This window comes from Sciurus carolinensis, chromosome 12 (assembly GCF_902686445.1).
Source record: "Sciurus carolinensis chromosome 12, mSciCar1.2, whole genome shotgun sequence".
Taxonomy (NCBI): domain Eukaryota; kingdom Metazoa; phylum Chordata; class Mammalia; order Rodentia; family Sciuridae; genus Sciurus; species Sciurus carolinensis.
Window position 1 is genome coordinate 72,612,417 of NC_062224.1, and position 25,441 is coordinate 72,637,857.

The 25,441-nt window shown below is 38.4% G+C and overlaps 1 protein-coding gene across 10 annotated transcripts in view; it reads left to right on the forward strand.

The window, feature by feature from the left end:
• Esrrg (estrogen related receptor gamma) overlaps nt 1–25,441 on the forward strand; it is a 589,781-nt gene that overhangs the window by 406,902 nt on the left and 157,438 nt on the right. For all 10 annotated transcript variants that reach the window (XM_047520875.1, XM_047520880.1, XM_047520876.1 and 7 more), the window contains one exon: nt 6,809–7,224. In XM_047520875.1, coding sequence (XP_047376831.1) covers nt 6,822–7,224 — 403 coding nt within the window. In that variant the 5' untranslated portion in view covers nt 6,809–6,821. The remainder of the gene's footprint in view (nt 1–6,808; nt 7,225–25,441) is intronic.

A 25,441-nucleotide genomic window follows, 5' to 3' on the forward strand; every position in this document is an offset into this window, starting at 1 on the left:
AGCCAATGCCGATGATTAGCCAGAGTTTTAAGCAGAATCATGGTTCATATAAACTGTGTATGTTTTATAGACTTATAGCTACTCTGTATTACATGAGTGCCCATTATATTAAAGAAAAGCTCAGACAGTTAATTATGCAAAACATCATGTATGCAATTACCTAGCATTATTATGCATTTAACAGTTTTATTGATTTGCCAGTAGCTCACTTACTGTATTTAGAGCTGTAAACAAGAGATGCTCACCCCCAGATTGAAATAGGTCCAAGAAAACCAGCTAAGGATAAATTACACTGCTAAGCGCCTCTGCATCAGATCGAATCCTTAAATACAGAAACTGTCAACAATCATAATGTGCAACACATTGTGATATCACAGGACCATTTCTTTTCCCATTAATAAAGTTTATCAACCAGGAAGCATAAGAAATCACCTGGCAGTACAAATTGAAGCAACCGCAGTTTTCTACATCTAAAATAGTCTGGGTAACTTAACAAGGCGATCAGCAGTGACTTCGGGCCCTTAAGGCGTGGAGAAAATGGATGTCAGTAATTCTGTGTCACTTCTAGCATTGAGTACGTCACAGCACCCTCAGTCCTCATTAGGTTGGCACTCTTATTAGTGCATTTCTCTTGACATCTCTCTGGACCTTCATTGCTGAACGTAATCTCCAAACTTCCATTGCTTTAGGAATAACAGCAAAAATGACTACATAGAGTCTCTGGTATCTCTTCTGTCTGATTTGGAGATCAGCCATCCTGGAAAACCTGGAACGAAGGGGCTTTTGAGTTTTAGACCAGGATAGCTGATGAACCTTACTTCAGAACAAAATTGAGTAAAAAAGGTTCGTTGAGCTCGAGGACCCTAAAAGCAGATAAGGGTTCTGTCAGTCTTTTTAAATAAGTGTTTAGTCATTAGGTGTGAAGTTCTAATTTACAGGCACTTTCCTTTCAATGACTGCCCAGACGGGAATTTAATGTCCCTTCTTTGTTCTTAGTTTCCTTTTCTGGTGTAGTAGACAGGCCTTCACAGAGTTGGGAGAGCTTTCAGCTTAGACAGGAGCTCCAGTTCATTTTTTCAGGGGCTGGCCCCTTGTCTTCACACTGCGTAGCCACCTCTCTTGTTAGCAGCTAAGCACCAGCTTGGAAAGCAGCTGTTTTCTTTCTCCTACTCTTGATGGAGTGAGCTGGAAAGAGTCTTTGGACTAACTGCACAAGTTATTTGTTCAAAATACCAAGAGGCAGCATTACTGAATGATCATGATCATTATACAGAAATCTGTTCTATTAGATGGGCCTCAATGTTTGTTAGAGAAGACCTTCAAATTATACATAAGTATGTGTGTGCCCATGTGTTTTTATCTTTCTGAGCATACAGGTCAGGATTAACAATTCTTCTTTTACAATTAATGATCTCCTTCCATTAGGTTAACCAGGCAGACCTTAAGATATTTCTTATTAAAAGAAAAAATCCTTTCTCTTCCTTCCCCAACTAAGCCAGTGTACCTTAATGCAATGATGATATGTTAGACCCAGCAGTTGTCAAAGCATCGTATTACTGTGATGCCATAATGACACCCTGTCTCTGTAAAGTAGTCATGTTTTCTCAAATCACACGTTGCACGGTTGATTTCTGACATGACACTTCATTCGGTTGCCTTCCCTTTCTTCAGCATCGCCATTCTCTGACAATAGCAGCTGGTGCCCATTTTGTTACTAAGTGATTCACATTTTGCCACTTTACGAGAGTGCAATTAGTTGAAGCAGGGGGGTGGGGGGAGCTCATTGTAAAGTAGCATGCTTGAAGTTGTAACTCAGGCTGCCATGGGAGCTACTGGGGTCATAGGCTCTGAAGCCTGCACCTCAGGGAGCTGCAGTGTGTCCTAAAGGTTTTCTCCTAAAAGCATTAAAAAACAAAACAAAACAAAAACCCCTCTTGGATACTCAGATTTTATATAATTTTTTAAACAAAAATACTTAACTCTGGTGATTTCAGAAGGTAGTAAACCAACCAGTCCCCTTAGATTCATTCCTGTGTTGAACAGGTAGTAATTAGGTGGCAGATTTAATAATCTTTCCTTCCAGCCCTAAAATTCTATGATTTGGTGAGAGGAACTGTATTCTGTAAATGTACAGCTTTGCTGGCTTCCATATCCGTGTACAAAATTGTCAGAAAAACATTTTTAAAGTGTTTGGAATTTGTAATGACGATAAGACCTTTTCAGGACCTTGAGGATGACAAAGAAGCCAAAACGGCAACTTTTCTGATTGACACCTATTTAGCTGTGAAGGTGTCTGTCATTGGAATAGGTATAATAAATGTTTCAGAAGATTTTGCCTTAGTATAATCATCAGGAATGTCTAAGATGACCTGCCACAGGTGTCTAATGAGATGTCTAGAGAATTTCATGCACTGATAGGAAACAAAAGTTATGTGTAAAATTCAGTTGATGAGAAAAAGAGTTGTTTAAAAATTTATATTTTGAAGAAAGTGTTAAAAATGATGTTATGAAATGTTATTGTCATCTTAGTGTGAGAAATAAAAAGTATTGCCTAAGCTTAAGTCCTTTCTTTCAAATATCGACCACTGGACATCTCCACATGTGTATGAAAATTCAAATTCATGGCTGTTCATTCAGGCTCATACATTTACCTGAACCTAGGTAGAATCACTGAAAACAATTAACCTGATAATTATAATATAGATTGAATATTAGCTTACAGATTAACTTATTTTTCCTTATAGCAGCAACTTGAATTGATTCTTATCTTTCACTTTCTCCTTCTTTGCACACACATACAGTTATTTAACTTCCAAGAATTATATTTTTAAATAGCACAGCCACTGAGAAGCTTGATTTGCCATATCTATAGTATCGAACATCAAAGATAAATTTTATCTTTGCTTTCCCTGAAGCAAGGCAAGGAAACAGATTCCTCTGTTGGAGAAAAGTCAGAATTGAGACACTGTCATCAACTGTATTGAAATACTTTTTACAGCACTGAAATTTCAGGAAGTCTATTAAACTCCTCAAATGTAATGTCTTACATAGAAGCCAAATGTTATACTTGTTTTGTTTTGTTCTTGTTTTTGTTTTTGTTTTGTGGTCCTGGGGATCGAACCCAGGTCTTCTGCAAGCTAGGCAAGTGCTCTATCACTGATCTACAACCCTGTCCCCCTAAATACTGATATAGTTGCTTTCCCGTCCAGTTTATTCTGGGGTGTTCATTCATAGACTTTTGGAAAGCAGTTTGTGTTACTCCCTTGTCTTTCTCATCATTTTTCTTAAAATAATAAAATAACCTGTATCAAGTCTTTAAAATAAATATTTCCCACATATTTCAACATGTGTTATTTCTATTCATAATTCTTAACTAAATTTAGATTTTTATTAATCCAATGTGACCTAAAATTTCTGCATTAACAGCACAATGTGGAATTGGGCTTATTCTCTTTGGCTACAGATAAAGCCATCATCTTGAAAATGGCTCTTTCTGACAAAAAGGTGTTCTTTTGAAATAAAGTCTTATTCACTACATTCCTCTTAGAGTTAATGTGAATTTTAGTGCCTCTAATTTTAGATTGAAGTGAAGTCTAGAATAAAACCCACCAGCTGACAATTGAATTTATAGATAGTTGTGAATATTTCAGGCTTGAATAATAGAGCTGTAGAATTTCAGAGACAGAGAGCGAGAGAATTAAGACTCGCTGTAGTTTTAGGTTATAATGCAATGGTGTCTAGGATGTGTTCAGTGTAATAAGCTAAGTAGTAATTAGGAGACAACTGTGTTCTTTCAGGGATTCTGTTGAGGCGTCACTCCAAGCCATGGGAGTGTGACTCAATAGGGCAGAACTGCAGCCTCTGTGGTCTCCCCTTCGGCCCCTCTCCACTCATGGGCGAGTGGGAGATGTAATTGCTGAGAAATAAAAGCAGTAGATCTCTGTGTGTGCCACCTCTACCCCTGCCTATACATCTACATTTTTTTTTTTTTTTTTAATGATAATTCTGTTAAAAACTCAGTTGGCTTCAAGGTATTTCTCTTCTAGACTTTGGAGTGAGACGTGTTCAAATCCTGCCTTTACCACTTCCTAGCTGCCTGACCTTCAGGAAATTTCTGAATATCTGAGACTCAATGCCTGGCACATAAACAGCATTCGATAAGTGCCCTATTAGTATTTCCAGTGGGCAAAGGTATTAATTAAGGAAGCAGTTCATGTTGGAAAAGAACCATCAACATCTTAGAGCACAAATCTAGTTTGCTTGCATTCATTTATAGCTAAAGTGGCCAGATCTTATTTAGAAGGTATTTCCACATTTCCTAGAACTTCCCTGGCAGTTACACCTTCTGAATTGCCTTGCTTGCTTCCAGGATACTGTAAAGTATGGACTGAGATTTTGGATGAAGAAACCCCATTTTTCTGAGACTTGAACAACATGCATTTGACACATACGCTTTTGGTGACTTGGCAAATAACTCTTCCATAAATGAGGGGGTAATTTCTGACCTTGTTTCCTAAATCAAGAGTTCTGCAGTCCATGAGAAAAAGCCCAAGGGGAAGAAAATTGGGATGAAAATGATCCTAGAGAATGCAGAAAAAGAGAAAGAGAACAGTGGGAGGGGGCAGGGGGCGGGGGAGCCTGAAGTATGTTTTGTTCTCAAACAACTCAAAGCATCTCCCCTCTGGGGGAAATTTTTTTTTTTTTTTTTAAACGGTGCCTTTCAGGCAGATGGTGAAAGAGTTAATTGTCATAGCTGTGAGAAATTCAGTGCCAGAGAGAGGAAAGGGGAGCAACCATGGTTTAGTAGCCTAATAACTTCTAACTCTAGTCTAAGATCATAATGTATGTGCGCGCAGTCCGGTAATTATAAGGTAATAAGTGAAGTGGTGGTATAAGAGCTCTAAATTAAAAGGAATTCACAGGCCTGCTGTAAGTCAGTGCCGACCCGCTTTCTTTCAAACGTTGACTTGAGGAAAGTGCTCAGCCCAGAGTGCAAGCAGGGAGACAAGGAGAGCGATCTATTAATTACAACGCTCATTAACAGTGACGGGTACAAGGCAGCAGATGCAGAGGAGAGGACTCTGTAGTTGGGGTTGGCGAGGGGGATATTTTTTCTTCTGCTAGCTCTGGAGGAAAGGACAACCCAAGTGGGTGGGTGAAAACAAGGAGATATTTCGGTGGCTTTCTTCTTCCTGTTTGCATTCTGCACATCCTGATATTGCTTGACTTGCGTGAGCAGAGCACAGTTTCCCAACTGAAATGTATTTGTGTAGAAGCAATCCTGTCCTCAATGCTTTGCTCTTGAGACTGCTCTCTGGAACAGTTAGGTGAACATTGCTGATAGAGAATTCCATCTTGTTCTCTGTTTGAAAGGAGGAGAACAGTTGGGGGAGGGAGACCTGGGGACAGCATGAAATTTGTACAATGATAAAATATCATTAGATTTATAGTGAAAGAGATAATTGCATCCCTTTGGTTATACTGTGACTACTCCCCCAAATTCTAGTGAATGACCATTACACAGTAGGATTCCCATAAATCAGCTTTACACAGGGAAGCAATTATCTAAGTCCTTTCTTAACTGTCACCTCTTCTTTCTATGGTGGTCTCTCAGAAGGTTCTCAGAGGGCCTTGCTAAAAGGGGTTTTACCCTATGGCTAAGCAGAAAGACAATAAGACCAACTATATCTTTGCATCTAATTACCTTTTCATAAATCCAATCACTTATGGGTCCAACAAAAGAAGAGGAGTGAGGTTTCTTCTAGATAAGAGAAGTAGTTTGTCAGATTAGATGCTTTGTCATATTTCTTTCAGGAGGTATGGTGTTAATGGGGAAAAAAAGTACAGGGAGGAGTATAGGGACCATTACAAATCTCATTTTTTCCAGACAAAACTTGATACATTTCTATACTACTCAATGTGGGAAGTATTACATTTGTGGACTCAGGTATACTGAAGGTAAAAATGCCTTTTACTAATTCATCTATTAAGATAATGGCAAATCACACACAAAAGTCGCAAATACATGCACATATTTATTAATCAGTGCTGGTGATCGTTCACGAAGTTTTGTGGGCTTTAGGAAATAATCCTTAAATATTGGATAGAATTTCGTGCTTGATATCTTTATACGTTGTGAAATGGCTATGAGATAGAGCAATTTAAATAAAGAAGCAAAGCAATTGAAGATATATTCCTTATGTGTTTCAGTCAGATCAATAAAAGACACAGTTATGCTTATGGAAGCGTGCTGACAAACAGTAATTACAGAGCTAAGGATCATCTGTTCAGTCTTGAAAGATAGAAGTTTGATTCTGCTCATAATAAAATGGATGCAGAATGTACCAGAAGGTGGAAGGAAAGACTGGGTGAGGATAAATACAGTTTTAGAAATGATTTAGACTTTGCAAATCACTACCTCTTCTACTGATAAATTTAGGATCCAGAGAGCTGATTTATATATTGACAGTGGTTCTCCAAGAGAAAGGTAAAATAAAAGCAATTGGACCCTTTAGAGCCTTTGTTTATGGCCTGTCTGGGTGCTCTGATGTAACCCTGTCAGGCCCTTACACTGATTACCTTCTTGTAGAACAAGAGATATTGACTAGAGAATGAATGATGTGCCTCTCTCAGTCCTCAGGAAGCACTCTCAAAGAACAATGTCTTTAACGTACAAATTCTTCTGTTTTTTTTTTTTTTTTAAATCCTTTCATCTTTCTCTTACTTTTTTACCATCTCCATATTTCTACCTCTGTTGGCCTCTGTGTCTGACTCACTCTCTCCCTCTTTCTATCTCCCTCCATCTCAGGCTTCTCTGCAGAATGTCAAACAAAGATCGACACATTGATTCCAGCTGTTCGTCCTTCATCAAGACGGAACCCTCCAGCCCAGCCTCCCTGACGGACAGCGTCAACCACCACAGTCCTGGTGGCTCTTCCGACGCCAGTGGGAGCTACAGTTCCACCATGAATGGCCATCAGAACGGACTGGACTCGCCACCTCTCTACCCTTCTGCTCCTATCCTGGGAGGTAGTGGGCCTGTCAGGAAACTGTATGACGACTGCTCCAGCACCATTGTTGAAGACCCCCAGACTAAGTGTGAATACATGCTCAACTCGATGCCCAAGAGACTGTGTTTAGTGTGTGGTGACATCGCTTCTGGGTACCACTATGGGGTAGCGTCATGTGAAGCCTGCAAGGCTTTCTTCAAGAGGACAATTCAAGGTTAGTACTGGAGCTGCTAATACCTGCCTCCTTCCAACTTCCTGTGATGTTTTTGTTTTCTTTCCCCTAGTTCTTTTTTTTTTTTTCTTTTTTGGCGTACTAGGAATTAAACCCAGGGACATTTTACCACTGATCTAAATCCCCATTTCTTTTTTTTTTTTTTTCTTTTGAGACAGGGTCTTGCTACATTGCTGAGGGCCTCACTGAGTTGCTGAGGCCGGCCTCAAACTTGTGATCCTCCTGCCTCAGCCTTCTGAGTCACTGGGGTGGGAGTGTAGGCACGCACCACTACACCTGCCTTAGTTAGTTTTGCAAGTCAAGTTGCATGGCATTAATTCTATCTTGAGTAGAAGACAGAAATAGATTAAAATTGATAGTGGGAAATTTATAGAATAAACTATCCCCAGATATGCTCCCTGTCCATTAATTCTGCTTTTGCTATTATGCTCACATGATACAAAGATAATGAAAATAGGGTGGAGTTTAAAAGAGCATAACTATGATTAGAGCAATGTGGGTCTGTTTAACTACTAAGCAAATGCACATTAGATTAATAAGGCTTTTTATCCCTTCGATTCTTACAAATGCATGGAAGTAATGAATAATTTAGTCCAGTGGTTCTCAAACTTGAATGTAGATCAAAATCACCTGGCAATCTGGTTAAAATGCAGATTACTGGGTCTTATCCCCAGAGGTTCTGATTCATTAGATCTGGGCAGGGGACCTCAGAAGTTTTACATTTCTAATAAATTTCCAGATGATGCTGTTCCATCCAGGGACCACACTTTGAGAACCACTGTTTTAGATACATTTAATCACCTCCTTATCTTCTTCCTTTCCCTGTGGCTAGATTTGCATAAGAGATTTCTAAATTAAACCAATGAAATTTCATTGAATTATAAAATATACCTCCAATACATACAAGTGATGCATATCCAAACCTTTATAAATCACCAGATTTGTAAATAATGTTATTTCTCACACAAAATATAACTACAGTTTATATGCGCTCCTTTTAAACTGGTAATCCATAAATATAGAACTCAGCTCACTTTTAGAACCACAGATATATTCTAACACAAAATTAGATTTCACTTTTTCAATCTCTTGTGATATACTTTTGAAGAAAATGAGGAAAGGAAAATAAAATTATTTAATGAGTATCAACAGCAAGCAGTGATTCTGTTCACTGGCTTACAAAATACATCCTTTTTTTAATTTGTTTTTTTCATGCTGGGAATTGAACCCAGAGCTTTGTTATAGGCTAAGAGATATTCGCTTTACCACTGAGCTGCACCCTGGCCCCCCAAATATATCTTCTTAACAACCAGTTGTGGGGGCTGTGGTTGTAGCTCAGTGGTAGAGCACTTGCCTAGCCATGTGTGAGGCACTGGGTTTGATCCTCAGCACCACAAAGTAAATAAATGAATGAATAAACAAATAAATAAAGGTATTGTGTCCATCTACAACTAAAAAAAAAAAAATACAACCACTTGTGGACATGCAGAGTCAGTCTTCACTGACAATCAGTGTTCTCAAGCTTGTCAGCCTTGAACTTAATTTTTTTTTTTTTTAAATATTGATGCCAGGGTTTGTACTTCCAAATTCAGAATTAATTGATCTTAGATGTGGCCAGGGCAAAGGAGAGATTTTTGAAAGCTTCCTAGGTAACACAATGTAAAGTCAAGGTTGGGCTGGGGTTGTAGCTCAATGGTAGATCACTTGCCTAGCATGTGCAGGTTCCCATGCTCACACACACACACACACACACATTGTAGCTCAATGGTAGATCACTTGCCTAGCATGTGCAAGTTCCCATGCTCACACACACACACACACACACACACACACACACACACGAATGAGAATAATAATACAAAGCCAAAGAGCTATTAGACTAGTGGGCATGATGGTGCGTGCTACTGGGGAGAATGAAACAGGATTGCAAGTTCGAGGGCAGCCTGGCCAACTTGGAGAGACCATGTCTCAAGATAAAATTCAAAAGGGTTGAGGATATAGCTCAGAGGATATAGCTCAAGGCAAGTAGAGTGCTTGCCTTGAATGTGCTAGGCCTTGGGTTCCATCCTCAGTCCTTCCCCTAATCCCTAATCCCCTCAAAAAGAAAAGAAACATGCACCAGTCTGTTCTATATTCTACACAAAGGGTCCTTAGTTTGGTGGTTTGACCAGCAGTATCAGCTTGCATTTTATTAGAAATACAAATTCCTTGGCTTCATCCTGGGTTAACCAAACCAGAATCTCTGGTGGTGAACCCAGTGATCTGTATTTCACCAATTATGCCAGGTGGTTCTGACGCTCACTCCAGTAGAATAGCCACTGCCCTCCACATTGCTGCTGATTTACCACTGACATCTGAGCACTGTCAACTCTTGGTGCCTTACTGAATATAACTAAAATTAGTTTATTTGAAACCTAAATAACTGCATAGTGTCCTGATTTTTAGGTTGCAAAAAAGGTACTGTTTGTTAAACTCTAATGCTTTTAAATATTTTAACAAAGTTGATACTAGAACCCTTTATGTGTACACAGAGTATTCCTTACTCTTCCCTTTTAAGAGTGTCTGGCAGGTCGGAAGCAGTGGTGCATGCGTGCAATTCCAGTGGTTTAAGAGACTGAGGCAGGAGGATGTGAGTTCAAAACCAGCCTCAGCAAAAAAAGCAAGGTGCTAAGCAATTCAGTGAGACCCTGTCTCTAAAAAAAATACAAAATAGGGCTGGGGATGTGGCTTAATGGTTGGGTGCCCCTGAGTTCAGTCCCTGGTACCTACCCCTCCCCCCCACAAAAAAAAAAAAAAAAAAAAGAGTGTCTGGCAGTTCAACTCTTTTAAGCAAGTTCTACTGAAGATTTTGGCAACTGTCAGTTGTGTATTCAGCAGTGAATAGGTCCTACCGGCTCCCCCTTGCTGTTTGTTTTGTTTTGGGTGCTGGGGATCAGACCCATGGAGCTACCACTGAGCTCCACCCCACACCTGTCCTTTGCTTATGTGTAGTTTATTGGATAGCACAGTTGATCTGTGGTTGAGAACACTGTTTACTTCAAGAGCACAATTTTTCAAGTCATTTTAACTCTTACATAATAGAATGACTGTTTCAGCTTAACCTTTTCACAGCCTTTTGTAGACTTCACTGAAGAACTCAAAGTCAAGTGAGTGTGCACTAAAATGTTCTTTAAGTATTTTAGTAGCAGTATTTTAATTTTTCTGACTCATCATTATCTTATTTCATTAATATTTTCCTAGAAATCCTCATCCTCTGGATCTTTATCTCCTTCTGTAAACTTAAGGCTTTCATACCTGAGAAAAATTCCTGACAGTTGTTTTTAATAATCTTATTACTTAGATATTAACAGCTATGCAGTAGTGATTTGCTGAGCAATAATTGTAACAGAACCATTGGAGTTCTATGCATGATTATTCTTTCGGTTGCTGCGATGCTACCAAAAGCTTAGCAGAACAAAGCACAGGGTGATTCTTGGCATTGATGTATAGTGCTCAGTTTCCCTCCATATTGGAGAGAGCAAGTTGCAAGGATTCTGAGCAGGAGACAGAGATGTCACTGTCCAGATTAGCACTCTGGACTTGCCCACCTGGCTGTGCTTGTAGCTGGCAGCTGGGCAGCACTCAGTAAATCTACCCTGCGAGCTACATCATCAGGCATCACACTGTGGTGCTTACTTAGCCCCAAAAAGCCAGTGAGGCAAATAAAGGGATTAAATTGTGAAAGTATAATGTAATAATTAGGGCGGTAATTGTAAGGAGGATTGGAACAGCCCCTCCTTTTGGTGGCCAAATAGTGATAGCGATTGAACTCCAAAGATGTTGAAAGTAGCCTGAACATATTGTACCATCACAGACTCTTGTTCCTATGTGGAAGGGGCTGTGAGTCGGCTCCATGCCTCCAGGAAGCATTGTAGCCAAATTATTCTTGACAGATAGCCTCTCCCTCCCCTCCCTTGAAACTCTCCAGGGAAGGAGAGGAGATTATGTAACTCCCCTTGAGAACAAGTCCTTCTCAAGTAGGACTTAGCAAGTAGAAACTGTCTCACAGCTCCTGTGGCCAGGACATTATATAAGTGTGACTTCTGTCTCACCAGGGCCTGGTTCTGCTCTCCTAGACTTGACTAAGGGACACGTGCATAGTGTGGCAATAGTGCCTCTTGAGAATCTTTGTTTCTTACCATGTCCATTTATTTTTAGGATTGGTTATTGAATGTGTAATAAATATAAGTGTAAAAAGTTGGACAAGGGAACACTTATTTTATGGTATAAAGTATTGCTCAATTCTCACATTTAAAATAAAGCCAATTCAGATCCTTAGACTAAAAAAAAAGTTTTCAATTAAAAAAAAAGGCAAAATTACTTCTTAAACATGGAGCTAAAAGAACACATATCTAAAACTTGAGAAAAATAGTAATAATTGTTATTTTCAAATCTGAATGTGGCATCTTGTTTTGTGAAAATCAGTTAATCATAGATTTTGGTAAAGTCAACTAGAAAGACATATTTTATTTATTTGACTACAACTTCATTGGCTCTTTGCAAGTTATCATTGAGAAACAATTGAAAAGGGTTAGTAGTTAAGTAGAATTTCAGACTGTAGATTTTACCTTTTTTTTTCTGAACAAAGTACCTTCCCCCACCCCACCCCTCCCAGTTCTAGGGATTGAATGCAAGGCCTTGCATGGGCTTGTTAGCATGTGCTCCACTATATAACTGTATCCCAGGCCTCAGATTACTTTAAAAATACTTTTTAGAGGATTTTGACAGTCCTATCATTAGGTAGGATTAGAATGTCAGCAATGATTTCATTGTCATGTTCATTGTCATTTTGTAGGAATGTTAATTTGGGGGTGCGGTATAGTTCTTCTGTATAGGCCTCAATTCATAAATTAATTGAGATTTGTTTGGGGGCTTTTCCTTAATAGTTTCCCTGGACTCTGGTTAAGGAGGTAGGAAAAGGAAAAGATCTTTATACCCCAAATAGGTCAATATATATTTCATTATTTAATACACAAAACATGAGTCCCCTGAAATTTTTAATTATATATAAGAATAAGGAAAATCTCTTTCATTTTTTTTATTGTGTAGGTAATAATAATAGCCATTCCAACTGCTCATTCTAGTGCTAAAGCATTCTTCTTCACCCCACATTTTTAAAAAAGGAAATTATATATTTAAAAGATATGAGATTTTTAAAAAGATATTTGTTCTAGCATGGGTTTGGGATTCATGTGAATTAAGGTCCAAGTCTCAGCCACTTATCAATTGTGGGACCTTAACCTGGCTGCTTCTTCCTAGGTGATGAGGTTTAAATGAGAGAATGTATGTCACAGTTCCTTACCCATAGTAAGTGTTCATAATTTTGGTTGATATTGAGAATATGTCTGGGGAAATCATGTTCTGAATGGATCAGATATCTAGCACAGAGAAGGGTCTGCCCATGGTACTAAACTAGAAGGACATGAAACCAATCTTCCTAAACTCACAGCAGCTACTCTTTAATGATGACAATGAACCCTCTCTGTATATGGCCTTTTCTCTCTATTGTTACCTTTCATAATGGGAGGCATTTTAGGTGGACTACCAGGAACTTTGTTTGATTTTGTTTTGTCTTATGATCATCAGTTAACTTTTTTCCCCCTGTGAATATGAATGGAAAAATGGGTAGATCTAAAACGAAGCCTGAATCTTGGAGCTTGCATAAAACATCAAGTTGCCAGTTAAGCTTCCTATGTGGGATTTAGGAACTGAAGAAATATCATGAGATATAGGTGTGAACATTGTGGGAACAGAATCTACTCTCAACACTGCGGGACCTAGGAAAGGAGGTGTGGATACCCACACGCCATATATAGAAATATGTTAAAGTTATATATCAAGATAGACTGCTAAGTAAAATATGTCCTATTCTCTCACTTAACCAAATATGCCTTCCATGGCCTGTGAGGTCCATTTTGCATTTTTCAGTCATAAACTCCTAGGAGTTTTGTGTTAGTACAAGGACAGCTAGTCCTTAGCCTGTGGGCTACCCCCTTTCTCTTCCCATCTTGTTTTGTACACATGTGGAAATCCTCGCCATCACATCTGTGGCCCAACAGAGCCCCTTGGTCTTGTAGAGGTCCCATAATGTGCACACAGCAGTTCACTTGAGGATGCACCCAGGAGACAAGCTCTCTCAGACCCCGGAATAGTCTCATGGTGATTTAGCCAAGGAATATGAAAGTTACAGGGACTCAAGATCATGGTGTAGACAGAAAATGACTCCAGTCCATTTCCTTAGAAGCTTGAATGGGCTGTTTGTACTGTAGATGTCTTCTTATGCCCAGGGCCCACAGGCAGGACATACTGTTGTCTGTGTCTAAAGGTGGCATTGGTAAAAGCTTAAATCTCAGCTGGGCACTGGGGTGCATGACTGCAATCCCAGTGACTCAGGAGGATGGATGAGGCAGGAGGATAGCAAGTTTGGGGCCAGCCTCACCTACTTAGTGAGGTGAGGCCTCTAAGCAATTTATGGAGACCCTACCTCAGAAAGGACTCGAGACATGAAAGATTAGGCATCTTCCTGCTAAGCCCCAACCCTTAGATCCGATGCTGCCAGCTACCTTTCTTCACTATGAATTGTCTTGAATGTTTCCTGAAGCAGGTGGTGTAGTCCTGGGGTATCTCTCCTGGTTGAAGCATTTTCTATGCTATCATGTGCTATTTCAGTCCTAGAATAGAATATTTGCAGAAATGGAGAAAATCACTTACAAACTGAGTGTCTATATAGCATATGAATCTTCTAAAGGAAAATAATATTTTCTACTTAAATAGTGTTTAGAGAAAATAACTATTCCAGTTTATAGTAAATGTCAGTTTTAAACTTCTAATATATTCTCAAATTAAAATCCAAAATAATATGGAAATGTCTAAATTGACTTGATGAATCTCAGTGATTATCAATTTGAAAGTAGCATTAAACTAAATATAGAAGTAATATTTTCTAAAGAAGTGTTATCTATAATTCACTTGCTTTGGCTCAGAATTTGCTTGTTATAAGTTTAATTGACTTTTTAACTTTTTCTTGCATTTGATGCTAATTTGGTCTAATTTTTTTTTGAAATGCATTAATGTTGCCTAGTATTAATGACAAATATTCTACTTTTCTTATTTTATTTGTTAGACTCAGTGTTTATTTTCATAGTAAAATTTAAGTGACAGGTGTGTTGGTACACACCTATAAAGATAGTGACACAGAGGCTGAGGCAGGAGGATCACAAGTTTGAGACCAATCTAGACAACTTAGCAAGACCCTGTCTCAAAATAAAAATGAAAATAAAAACAGCTGTGAATGCAGCTCATTGGTAGAGCACCTCTGGGTTCAATCCCTAGTACTAAAACAAGCAAACAAAAAAAGTAAAATTTAGTATTTTAGATTTTCTCTAGTAAAGAAGAAACATTATGTGAATAGATCCCTAAAACAGCATAATATACAATTTTATTTCTCTGGGTCTTAACTTAGTGAAACCATTTCTTGGAACAAATAAGTAGCGATTCCTCTTCCATAGTGTCAACTGATGAACTGGCCAAAACTATCATACTTCTTGGGTTGTTTTTTTCTTGTTTTGGTACTGGGGATTAAACCCAGGGTTGTTCTACCACTAAACTACACCCCAGTCCCTCCTTCCCTCCCTTCTTTCCTCCCTTCCTTCTTCTTTCTTTCCTTACTTATTTTGAGATGGGGTTTTGCTAAGTTGGCATGTTTGGTCTCGAACTTGCCATCTCAGCCTCTGGAGTTGCTAGGATTTTTTCTTTTCCCCCCTTGAAAAGGACCAGGTAGTAAACTAGAGCTTTTAAATATCTTAGGATAAACAACACTTAGGATCTGTAGACTTCATGCCTTCTCTGTTTCATATTGTCTTGTAAGTTTTTTAAAAATATGAAACTACTCTGAGCTTGGGAGGGCTGGATTGGACCTGCTAGCCATAGATGGCTAATTTCTATACAGAAACATTCTCTCATTATCTCCCATGTAGGCAACATTGACATACAAGATTTTTACCCCAGAGGATTTCCTAGGCAGTTTTGCATACATATAATTTTAACTGAAATCAAGTTCATCACTTGTGCAATTTTTTAGTCTATTACCTCAGTTTTTAGAATAATTTTTCAGGGATCAGAATTTTCTGGTCTCTTTTGGTATTGACATATTTTCAGGCTTTTTGAACTACACACCTAGGGGCACTGTGATGTATTGGGTGTGTGTACGTGTACACGTCTGTGTATATGTGTGTAAGTGTGTGTTGACTAGCTAAGCAGAAAACAGAATCAGTGTAAATTAAGATAAAGTCACAAATGGCTGATTTTTTAAATTTGAGTTCTAAATTACAGAAAATGAGAGTGACAATTTTTAGAGATTAAATTGCATGGTTGATCTTTGATCTAGGAAAGGAAAATAAAGAAGATTTGATGAGTTTTACTACATTGTAGTTCTTCAGATGTTAGAAACTCAAATTTGCAGACACCAAAACCTCTGTGTCACTTACGTGTTCATTAAACTTAGTATTTTTAGTTGTTACTGTATTTTATTTTGTTTTTACAGTACTGGGGATTGAATCCAGGGCCTTGCCCATGCTAGGGAAGGACTCTCCTGCTCAGTTATATCCCCAATCCTATGTTACTGTCTTTTAAAAGTCACTTATATTAGTACGTCATTTTAACATTTGACTTACAGGGTGTATTTCCCAGTTGAATGCCACTGGATGAGAACTGTCCTGCATAAGGAGTTTGTGACAGTGGCATTCAAGAAGGAAATGAATTTGCTGTCAAGTTTTTTCATTTTGTCTTTGGTACTGTGGATTGAACCCAGGGTTGCTTTACCACTGAGCTACATCCCTATTTTTTTTTTTTTTTTTTAAATTTGGAGACAGGGCAAACTAAGTTGCTAAGGCTCTTGCTAAGTTTCTGTGGCTGGCCTCAAATTTGTGATCCTCCTGCCTCAGCTGGGATTACAGGAATGCACCACCATATTCAGCTATTTTAAATTATTTCTTAAAAGGCATCTTGGGACTGGGTGTATAGCTTAGTGGTAGAGCACTTGCCTACCATGTGCAAGGCACTGGCTTTAATACCCAGCACCAAACAAGTATACCACATATACAGAAAGACATCTTATAACAGCAATATCACTAATTTATAATAATTACAATAAAGTGACCAAACATTTTGGTAATTTTTTAAAACTTTAAGTATCTCTATACTTTAACTGAAATTCTAGTGTATGTAATGTAAGCATTTTCTCCATTGATTCTTCTGTGATATGGCTTATGTTATAGAATATGGAAAAAATAAACGTTATTTTGAAATAAAGTGTCTTTACATATGCATATTTAATCAGAACATATGTTCCTGTTTATTTTTGTAAACTTTTTCTTTAATAAAGCCCTTAGTCCTCAGAAAATGCAATCAATTCCCCAGGGCTAGCCTGAGCCAGTAGTCTAAGAAGTAGCCACCTAGAGGGAACGCTGCTCTTCCGTAACTAAAGGTGGACATAGCCTGCTCCTGACCTGGGGCCTCTTTTGCTTTCCTTATCCTCACCACCCAGGCCACCCAGATACCCTTGCTTCTGATCCAGTCATGTTCCTTTGGAACAAAAGCCCTAACACTGCCATTTCTTCCAAAGATTTTGTTCCTTATTCTCTTAAATTAGCCCTCCTTAGTCTTCAAGTTGTCAAATCCAGATGTCCTAGCAAGTATTTGTTAAGAAAGAAGTTTGTGTTTATGTGTTCAACCCTCACAGACTTCACAAATCCTTTCCAATTTCTAAGATACTGCCTCTGAGGGCTGGGGATGTAGCTCCGTTTTAAGGGCTTGGTTAGCCTGCTTCAGGTCCTGGGTTCAAGTCCCACCATCACACACACACCAGGGGGGGGGATAAAAAAGAGAGAGAGAGAGGACATTGGCTCCTCAGTTCTCTTGTCTTTTAGCAAAGTAGAATTTTACCTTTCTGATGGAATTTAGGTGGAGTGTGGTTGCTAATTTGTGGGAAGACTTTGCCCTGAGGGCATGTGACCCATAATCAGTAATATCCCATGACTAATTGTTTTGATGAAGGGGGCTAGAAACTACTTTTGATTACAAGATTAACTCAAAGGTATCAGTGCCTCTCTTTTATTTATTTATTTATTTATTTATTTAGCAGTGCTGGGAATTGAACCTGGGGCCTAGTGCTTTCTAGGCAAATGCTCTGCAACACCTTCATTTCCAACATTCCCTGCCCCCAACTCTTGTTTTTTTTTTTTTTTAATATACTTTGTTTTGGGATAGGGTGTGACTAAATCATCCATCTTGACTTCACTCCTGATCCTCCTGCCTCAGCCTCCAGACTTGCTGGGATTTTGGGTGTGCACCGCCCACCAGCCTCCCAGTACCTCTTTAACCTTTTAATTCTTTCCTTCAATTCTTCTTGCTTGTCCTTATTTGAGAACCCAGTTTGGACAAGTAAGTCCATTCTATTTCCCCCTTGTTACAGTAGCCACAGAACAACACTTTACAGGTGTGGGGACAAAATAGTGGAATGATAGCTTATGCTGTGTATTTTTCCACATGCATGCTTTTTTCATAATTGCACAATAATTCTCTTCCTGCATAACTATCTCAAAATTAGTTATGACTAAATACAGTTAGAGAAGATGAGATGAGAATATTCATTCTTTTTTGTTTTGTTTTGTTTTTTGGTGCTGGGGGTTGAACTCAGAAACACCCAACCACTGAGCCACATCCCCAGGGTCTCACTGAGTTGCTTAGCACCTCGCTTTTGCTGAGGCTGGCTTTGAACACAAGATCCTTCTCTCTCAGCCTCCCAAGCCACTGGGATTACAGGTGTGCACTACCATACCCAGCCCAGAGTATTCATTAAAAAGGCAGGAAACAAAAAAATGAGTGATAAGAATTCTAATATTTCTGTTGATGTGGTTAGCTTTTTTTGATAATGAGTTATAGAAATAAATGGCTTAATATGATTTGCCAAGTGAAGAAGAAAGGCAACACAGGTCTTGTTAAAAGTGAAGTCATGGGGCTGGGGTGCAGCTCAGTGGTAGAGGCTTGCCTACTATGCTTGAAGCCCTGGACCCAATCCCTAGCACCACTAAATAAATCAATAAAAATGAAAGTCCAGCTCCAGAAGCTGTGAGACCAGTTTTGAAGAAGGACAGGGTGGGGTTCAGAGACAAAGCTCAGAAATTTTTTTTTCTTTATTTGTTAAAGCCCAGAGCAATGATTAATTTTTTCTGATGTATTCTTTTTGATAAACTAGATAGTATCTTAGGGCTTATAAGGTATATTCACTCATTTAAGGTATAAATTCACTTTCTTTTGAAATTTCCGATAAAGAGATTTTGACAATACCAAGGTGACACCTTAGAACTCCCTTTCAGAGTTTTATTATTTTTTAACTTAATTTTTGGCACTGGAGATTTAACCTATGGCCGCTTAACCATTGAGCTACATTCCTAGCCCGTTTATTTCTTATTTTGAGACAGAGTCTTGCTGTGTTACTCAGGGCTTCACTGTGTTGCTGAGGCTGGCTTTGAACCTACGATCCTTCTTCCTCAGCCTCCAGAGCTGCTGGGATTATAGGCATGCGCCACCACTCCCAGCTCCTTACAGAATTTTGAAAATTTTACATAAAGCAAAATGAGGTAAAAGATGCTGGTAAAGTATTGTAGTATTTATGGTGAAAAGAAGCATGTTTATTTGTCTCTTTCTTTATGTAAGCTGAAGATTGAACTCAGGACCTTGCACTTGCAAAGCATATGCTCTAATATTGAGCTACATTCCCAGCTGCTAAATTTATATTTAATAGAAATTATAGATGTTTTTCTTTGTTAGTTTTTTATTTTTATTTTTATTTTGTTTTGTTTTGTGGTGCTGAAGATTGAACCAGGACCTCATGTGTGCTAAGCAAGCAATCTGCCACTGAACTGCATCCCCAAATCAGAGAAGATGTTTAAACCTCAACTTTTATTTATAGTGATTTAAAAAAAATCACATACCATAAAATTTATCATTTTGATCATTTTAAAGTGTATATAGTTGAACAGTGCTAAATATAACTCCCAACTATTGTTGTATTACAGAGCTCCAAAACTTTTTAATCTTACAAAACAAACTTTATATTTGTTAATCTGCAGCTCTTCATCCCACTCCCGTCCCTTGGCAACCACCACTCAAATATTTATTTCTGAGTTTGACTCCTCTAGATGCTTCATATAAATGGAATCATGCAGAATTTATCATTTTCTGTCTTATTTTACTTCAGTATCTACAAGTTTCATCCATGTCCTTATATGTGACAGAGTTCATTTTTTTTCATTGAGTAATATTCCTTCTTATGTATATACCACATTTTCTTTATCCCTTCATCTGTTGACAAGCATTTAGGTTGCTTCCACTTTTTCATTATTGTAAATAATGCTGTAGGATACATGGGTATGCAGAGGCCTATTTGAGATCCTGATTTTAATTCTTTTGAAAATACACCAACAAGTGAGATCGCTTGTTCATGTGATTGTTCAATTTATACTTTTGTGAGGCACATCCTTTTTGTTTTCCATAGCAACTCTACCACTTTATAGTCCCACCAACCCAATACTTTCAAGTTTTTCACATTCTTTCCAGGACTACTTTTATTTTATGAAGCTTGGGATTGAATCCAGAGCCTTGTGCATGCTAGGCAAATAACTCTACCACTGAGTTATAACCCCAGCCCTTATTACTATTATTTTTTATAGTGACTATCCTAACGGGTGTGAAGTAAATATTTTTCAAGGGTTTCAGATATGCCCCAAGTTGAAGTTCTAATCTTTTATTACCTTAGACTGATCCATGTGTAATAACATTTGGGCAATGTACATAGATGTTTTCAGTCTGAGTTCTGTACAATGCCTAAAACTAATACAATACTAATAATAGATAAATATTTGTTAATCTGCAATAGTAATAATGAAGATAATTAGTTTTTTCAGTGTACCACATACTGTTCTAAAATGCTTTACATTATCTATTTCTTTCATCATCCCAATTAAATAGGTACTATTATTATTATTTTTTAATTTTTTAATTATTTTTGAGACTTGGCCTGACTATGTTGCCCAACTGGTCTTGAACTCCTAGGCTCCAGCAATCCTCTTGTTTCAGTCTCCTGAGTGGTGGGACTACAGGTACAGGCCTCTGTGGCAGATTCATTATATTATCTGTTATACAGATTGGAATTTGAGACACAGAGAAGTAATTGCCCTACCAGAAATTAGGTCCCAGAAAATCTGAACCCATAGCCTGTACTCTAACCCTACTAATTATACTGCCTTCAATGTTTTAAAAGCTTTTAAAAGCACTGAATAATTTTTAGACTATTTTTCTTGAGAGATTTAGTCCATGGGCAAAATTTTCCATTAAGTTGTTAAAATAAAAATGGGGAATTAAAAATAACACAAAAGTTACACTTAGGTAATAGTAAAAGTTTTTAGAAAGGAGATAGACCTAAGTTTTAAAATACCTAATGTTTTATAATTCATTTTCAGAAATTCTTACTTGTAAAGCTTGAAAATTCAACTCTTTAGTATCACTATTTTTCCCCCTCTTCCCTGGGTTTTTATCTGCCTCTCATTTTTCTATTCAGTTTTTGATCTCAGATCTGAGAAGTGTGTCTCCACACTCACTAAATGGTCATATGGTCGTATTTATAGACTTTTTAATTCTTGATTTGAGGAGGAGAGAGGCTTAGTTCTCTACTTGTTTTGATATGAGACTGTCCACTTATATAAACTTTGAGATCAGAAAATAGGGCAGCTTGGAATTGATTCCTTTACTTTTTCTTTTTTTCATAGGCTGAACATGAGTCAGAAGGAGGGAAAAACATATTCTTGCTTTTGACGAAAAAGATCTATATACTTTGGAATTAAATCTGGTTTTATCTTGATTTGTCTTGGTGGACTGGAAGGAATCATGTTTTGTATATTTTTTAAAGGGCATCTCTGAATAATACCAGAATGATAATAAAAAAATTTAATGCAAAGAACTCCTGATCAATTTAGAATTTAGAGCTTAAATTCTCAATGTACCTTAACAATGACTCTGAAAGTACATCCCAAATCTGCATTCTGATAGCCGTTTTTTTGCACACTATTTACATAGTTCCCAGTCAAGGAAGATCAGAGATAAGTACAAGAATCTTCAAAGGAATGACCGTAGCCCCATATCTTGTCCTTGAGCACTCCCGCTTTTTTCTTTTGCCTGGGAAGCATCTTCCCCACTCCCAAGGTACTGCCTGGCTGCTGGAATGCCTCTGTTCCCCAGAGTCCTCAGACTGCTTTATATGAGCAGCAATTTCAAGTTTTGCAGATACTTAGAGCAAAAGATCCTTAGCTCATTATCTCATTTCTTCTTTCTTTTCTTTTTCTTTTGAGACTTAGTCTTGCTGTGTTGCTCAGGCTGCTCTTGACCTCCTGGGTTCAAGTGATCCTCTGCCTCATCCTCTCTAGTAGCTGGGACAATAGGCATGTGCCACCATGCCTGCTTTTTTCCATTTGTACTTTTCAAATATTTCTAATTTATAAGAATTTCTTCTTTAATTGCTGTACCTTACTTGTGGGAAGCTACCCTACAAGTTGCAAACAAGAAAGGAAGTCATGGAGAAGAGATTGTAAAGTGTTTTTATTTCTGCAGAGATGGCTGAACTAAGGCCCAGAGGCCATTAGGGTAAAATATTCCATGAGGACAGAAAGCATCTCCTTCCACTTCCCCTGGACAATCACAGAATGGGAAAACTCCCATCCCTTGCTAAAGTTTCTAATGTACTGTACTTCCTTTTCTTACTCTTCCTCCTATGCAAATTCCAGGAACTTTTCTGCAATCCCTATCATAGCAGATATTTCAGATGGACATATTTAATTCAGAGGGGAACAACTGCAGACACAAACTTGGCATGAAGATCTTTCATTGTTCTCTAGGCTTTCCTTGTCTTGTTATAAATCCAGCCAGCAACTCTGCCTGAGTTCTCTGACCCTTGGGGTAATCACACTTTATTTCATGTTCCTTCTTTCATGATGAGGTCCACATGGTGGTCATTCGGTTGCTTTGTTTGCTTGTGCTTCTTCACAGAATTCCTTTTGATTTGGACATGAGGTCTCTGCCTTTTGGACAACCAGCACAAAGTCAGATGAAGTTTTCTTGCCAGCACTTCTTTACTTCCATGCTGAGAACTACCCTTTCATCCACTCACAACCTAGCAAGTCTTGATTCCACTGAGTTTTCTTGGACCATCCTGAAACCCTTCCCTGAGTATAGTTATTATGTTGTAATTATTGACTGAATTTTTTTTTGTAGTGTTGGAGATCAAATTCAGGGTCTCCTGCATGCTTGGCAAGTGCTCTGCCCCTGAACTACACCCCCAGCCTATAATTATTGTTAATAATCAATGTTCTCTGTCAGGTGCTCTGTTACATATCTTAAATGCATGATTTTGCTTTATTTTAGCATCAACCCCATCATGTGTAATAATTCTTCATGGGTAATAATTCTTACCCATCCTATTTCATTCATAAAGAAATTCAAATTAAAAGCTTTCTTTGTCTCCACAGGAAGTGGTAGGGGCAGGATTTGAACCTGATTTGACTCTAGGATGTTACCTTGGAATCTGTATGTTATAGTGCTTCCTACAGGGTGCCTTCTGGTGAATTACTGTCACTGTGTCAAGCAGGAATTCACCAGATCAATACGGGTTGAATACCCCTTTATCCAAAATGCTTGGGATCAAAAGTGTTTCAGATTTTTTTTTTGTATTTGGGAATACTTGCATGTACATTGTGAGATAAGGATCTCTCGAGGATGAAACCCAAGTCTAAAAGTGAAATTATTTATGTTTCATATTCACCTTATACACATAGGCTGAAAGTACTTTTATGCAATACTTCTATGGCACCTGTATCTGGACAAAGTCAACGTGGAGTTTTCTACTTGTGGCATCAAGTCAAAAAGTTCTAATTTTGAAACTTGGGTTTAGTATTTTCAGATTAGGAGTTTTTGACTTGTATTAATTTTAGAGGATCCTGATATTTGTTGAACTTGTTCTTGGAACTCCATGATACCAATGTCTCTGTTCTGACATAGTCCTGGGCAAATCAACAACATTCCAAAACTGAGGCATTTAGGGACAGTCTTAGGAAAGGCTTTGCTTGTTTTTGCCTGTTTAGGAAAAATCTTCAATAAGTCAAATTCCTATTTAGGAGTCAGTTGCCTTTGTCACCTAGGGTGTGATCCAGATACCTCCAGCACCTGTCCTATGGCTTCAGTTACCAGTCTGTAACTGTGAGAAATTTATACATCAAAACATTTAATTTATTTATTCTTTAATTTATGGTACTAAGAATTAAGCCCAGCACCTGGAGCATGCTAGGCAAGTGCTTTAACACTGAGCTACATTCCCAGCCCATTGTAGTTTATTGTGAGATAAGGTCTCACTACATTTAAGTTCTAGGCTGTCCTCGAACTTGTGATTCTCCTGCCTCAGTTTCCAGAGTATTTGGGATCATAAGTGTGCACCTCAATGCCCCATCCTTTTTTATTTTTAATTTTTTGTAGTAGGAATTGATTTAGGGATACTTTACCACTGAGCTACATCCCAAGTCCTTTTTATTTCTTATTCTGGGACAGGATTCATTAAGTTGCTGAGGTTGGCCTGGAACTTGCAATCCTCCTGCCTCTGCCTCTGTAATTGACGGGATTATAGGCATGTGCCACTGCTTCTGCCTATTGTTCTGTATTTTAAAAGAGAGACAGGCCAACTTGTTTAAAATTTGTAGGTAAAGAAAGAACATATAAATTTGTCATTGGATACTGAATACATTAAATTTGGAGTTTCCGATCAGCTCAGCTTTGACACCTTTCTTGTGGCAGTGGTCACCTTTGATCACTTTTTGAGGAATTCTGTGACCTTCATTTTAAGAATTTCAAAAGTGACCAAGCACAGTGGTGCATACCTGTAATCTCAGCGACTAGTGAGGCTGAGACAGGGAAATCACAAGTTCAAAGCCAGCCTCAACAATTTAGCCAGGGCCTAAGCAACTGAGCAAGACCCTATCTCTAAATAAAATGCAAAAAAAGGACTAGGAATGTTGGTTAGTAGTTAAGTGCCCCTGAGTTCAATCCCTGGCATCCCCTCCCCCAAATATAAAGAACTTCAAAAGTAGGATGAGGGCTTGGGGTCCAGGTCTGGTAGAGTCCTTGCTTAGCACGTGCAAGACCCTGGAATCAATCTCCAGTACCTCAAACAACGATAACAGAATTAAAACAAGATGAAATGGACACATTAGGTAGGATATGCATTCTACACTGCAGGAGAGGAGTGGCCTCTCCACGAAGGTACCATCCCATCAAAACTCAAAGCACTGGCTTTCTGCTTTACCTTAGAGGAGAGATATTTATAGATGCCATTATTTTTATTCATGTTTATATTTTTATTATACACTTCTCATACCATTTAGTATGTATTTCAGAACACACCCTCATGATTACAGATGACTTTTCCCTCTATCATGAACAATAGCATTATTTTGAGATTGTTAAAAGGCATTGTGTACCACCTGACACCTGTTGCTTTGGTGACATGCTCTGTTTGGTTTCTGTGGATTTAAACAGGCCACAAACCATAGTGGTATGGAGACAAGTTGAGGGATTTCTTTTTGAGGTGTTGAGAGATTCCATTCTCTAAAAGCAACCCTATCCTAGCCCACAGCTGCCTTGCACTATAAGTCTGACAGCAGCAAAAGGCAATGCCAAGATCCACCTCATCCTGGCACTCCCAGGCTGCTGAGCCAGGCCCCAGGTTTCCTTCCCCACCAGCAACAGTAGCAACAACAATAGCTACACAAAGAGCCGTTTCAGAAGATAGGGTTTTCATATTGTATTTCTATTCTTAACAACAGTCAGTAATTACTCTTAGAAGATTAGAGTTGGGCAGCCCTGCATCATAGTTAAAAGCACAGGCTTTGGATAACAGACTGGCCAGGTTCACGTCCTGGCTTTGACACTTGTTAGTGGAGGGATTCTGGGTGTGCTACCTGTTCTCTCTACCTTAAAGCACCTCCCTGCCATATGAATAGGGTTCATAGGTACACAGCACATCAAAGAGTATCTGGCACTATTAATGTTTATTATTAGGCTC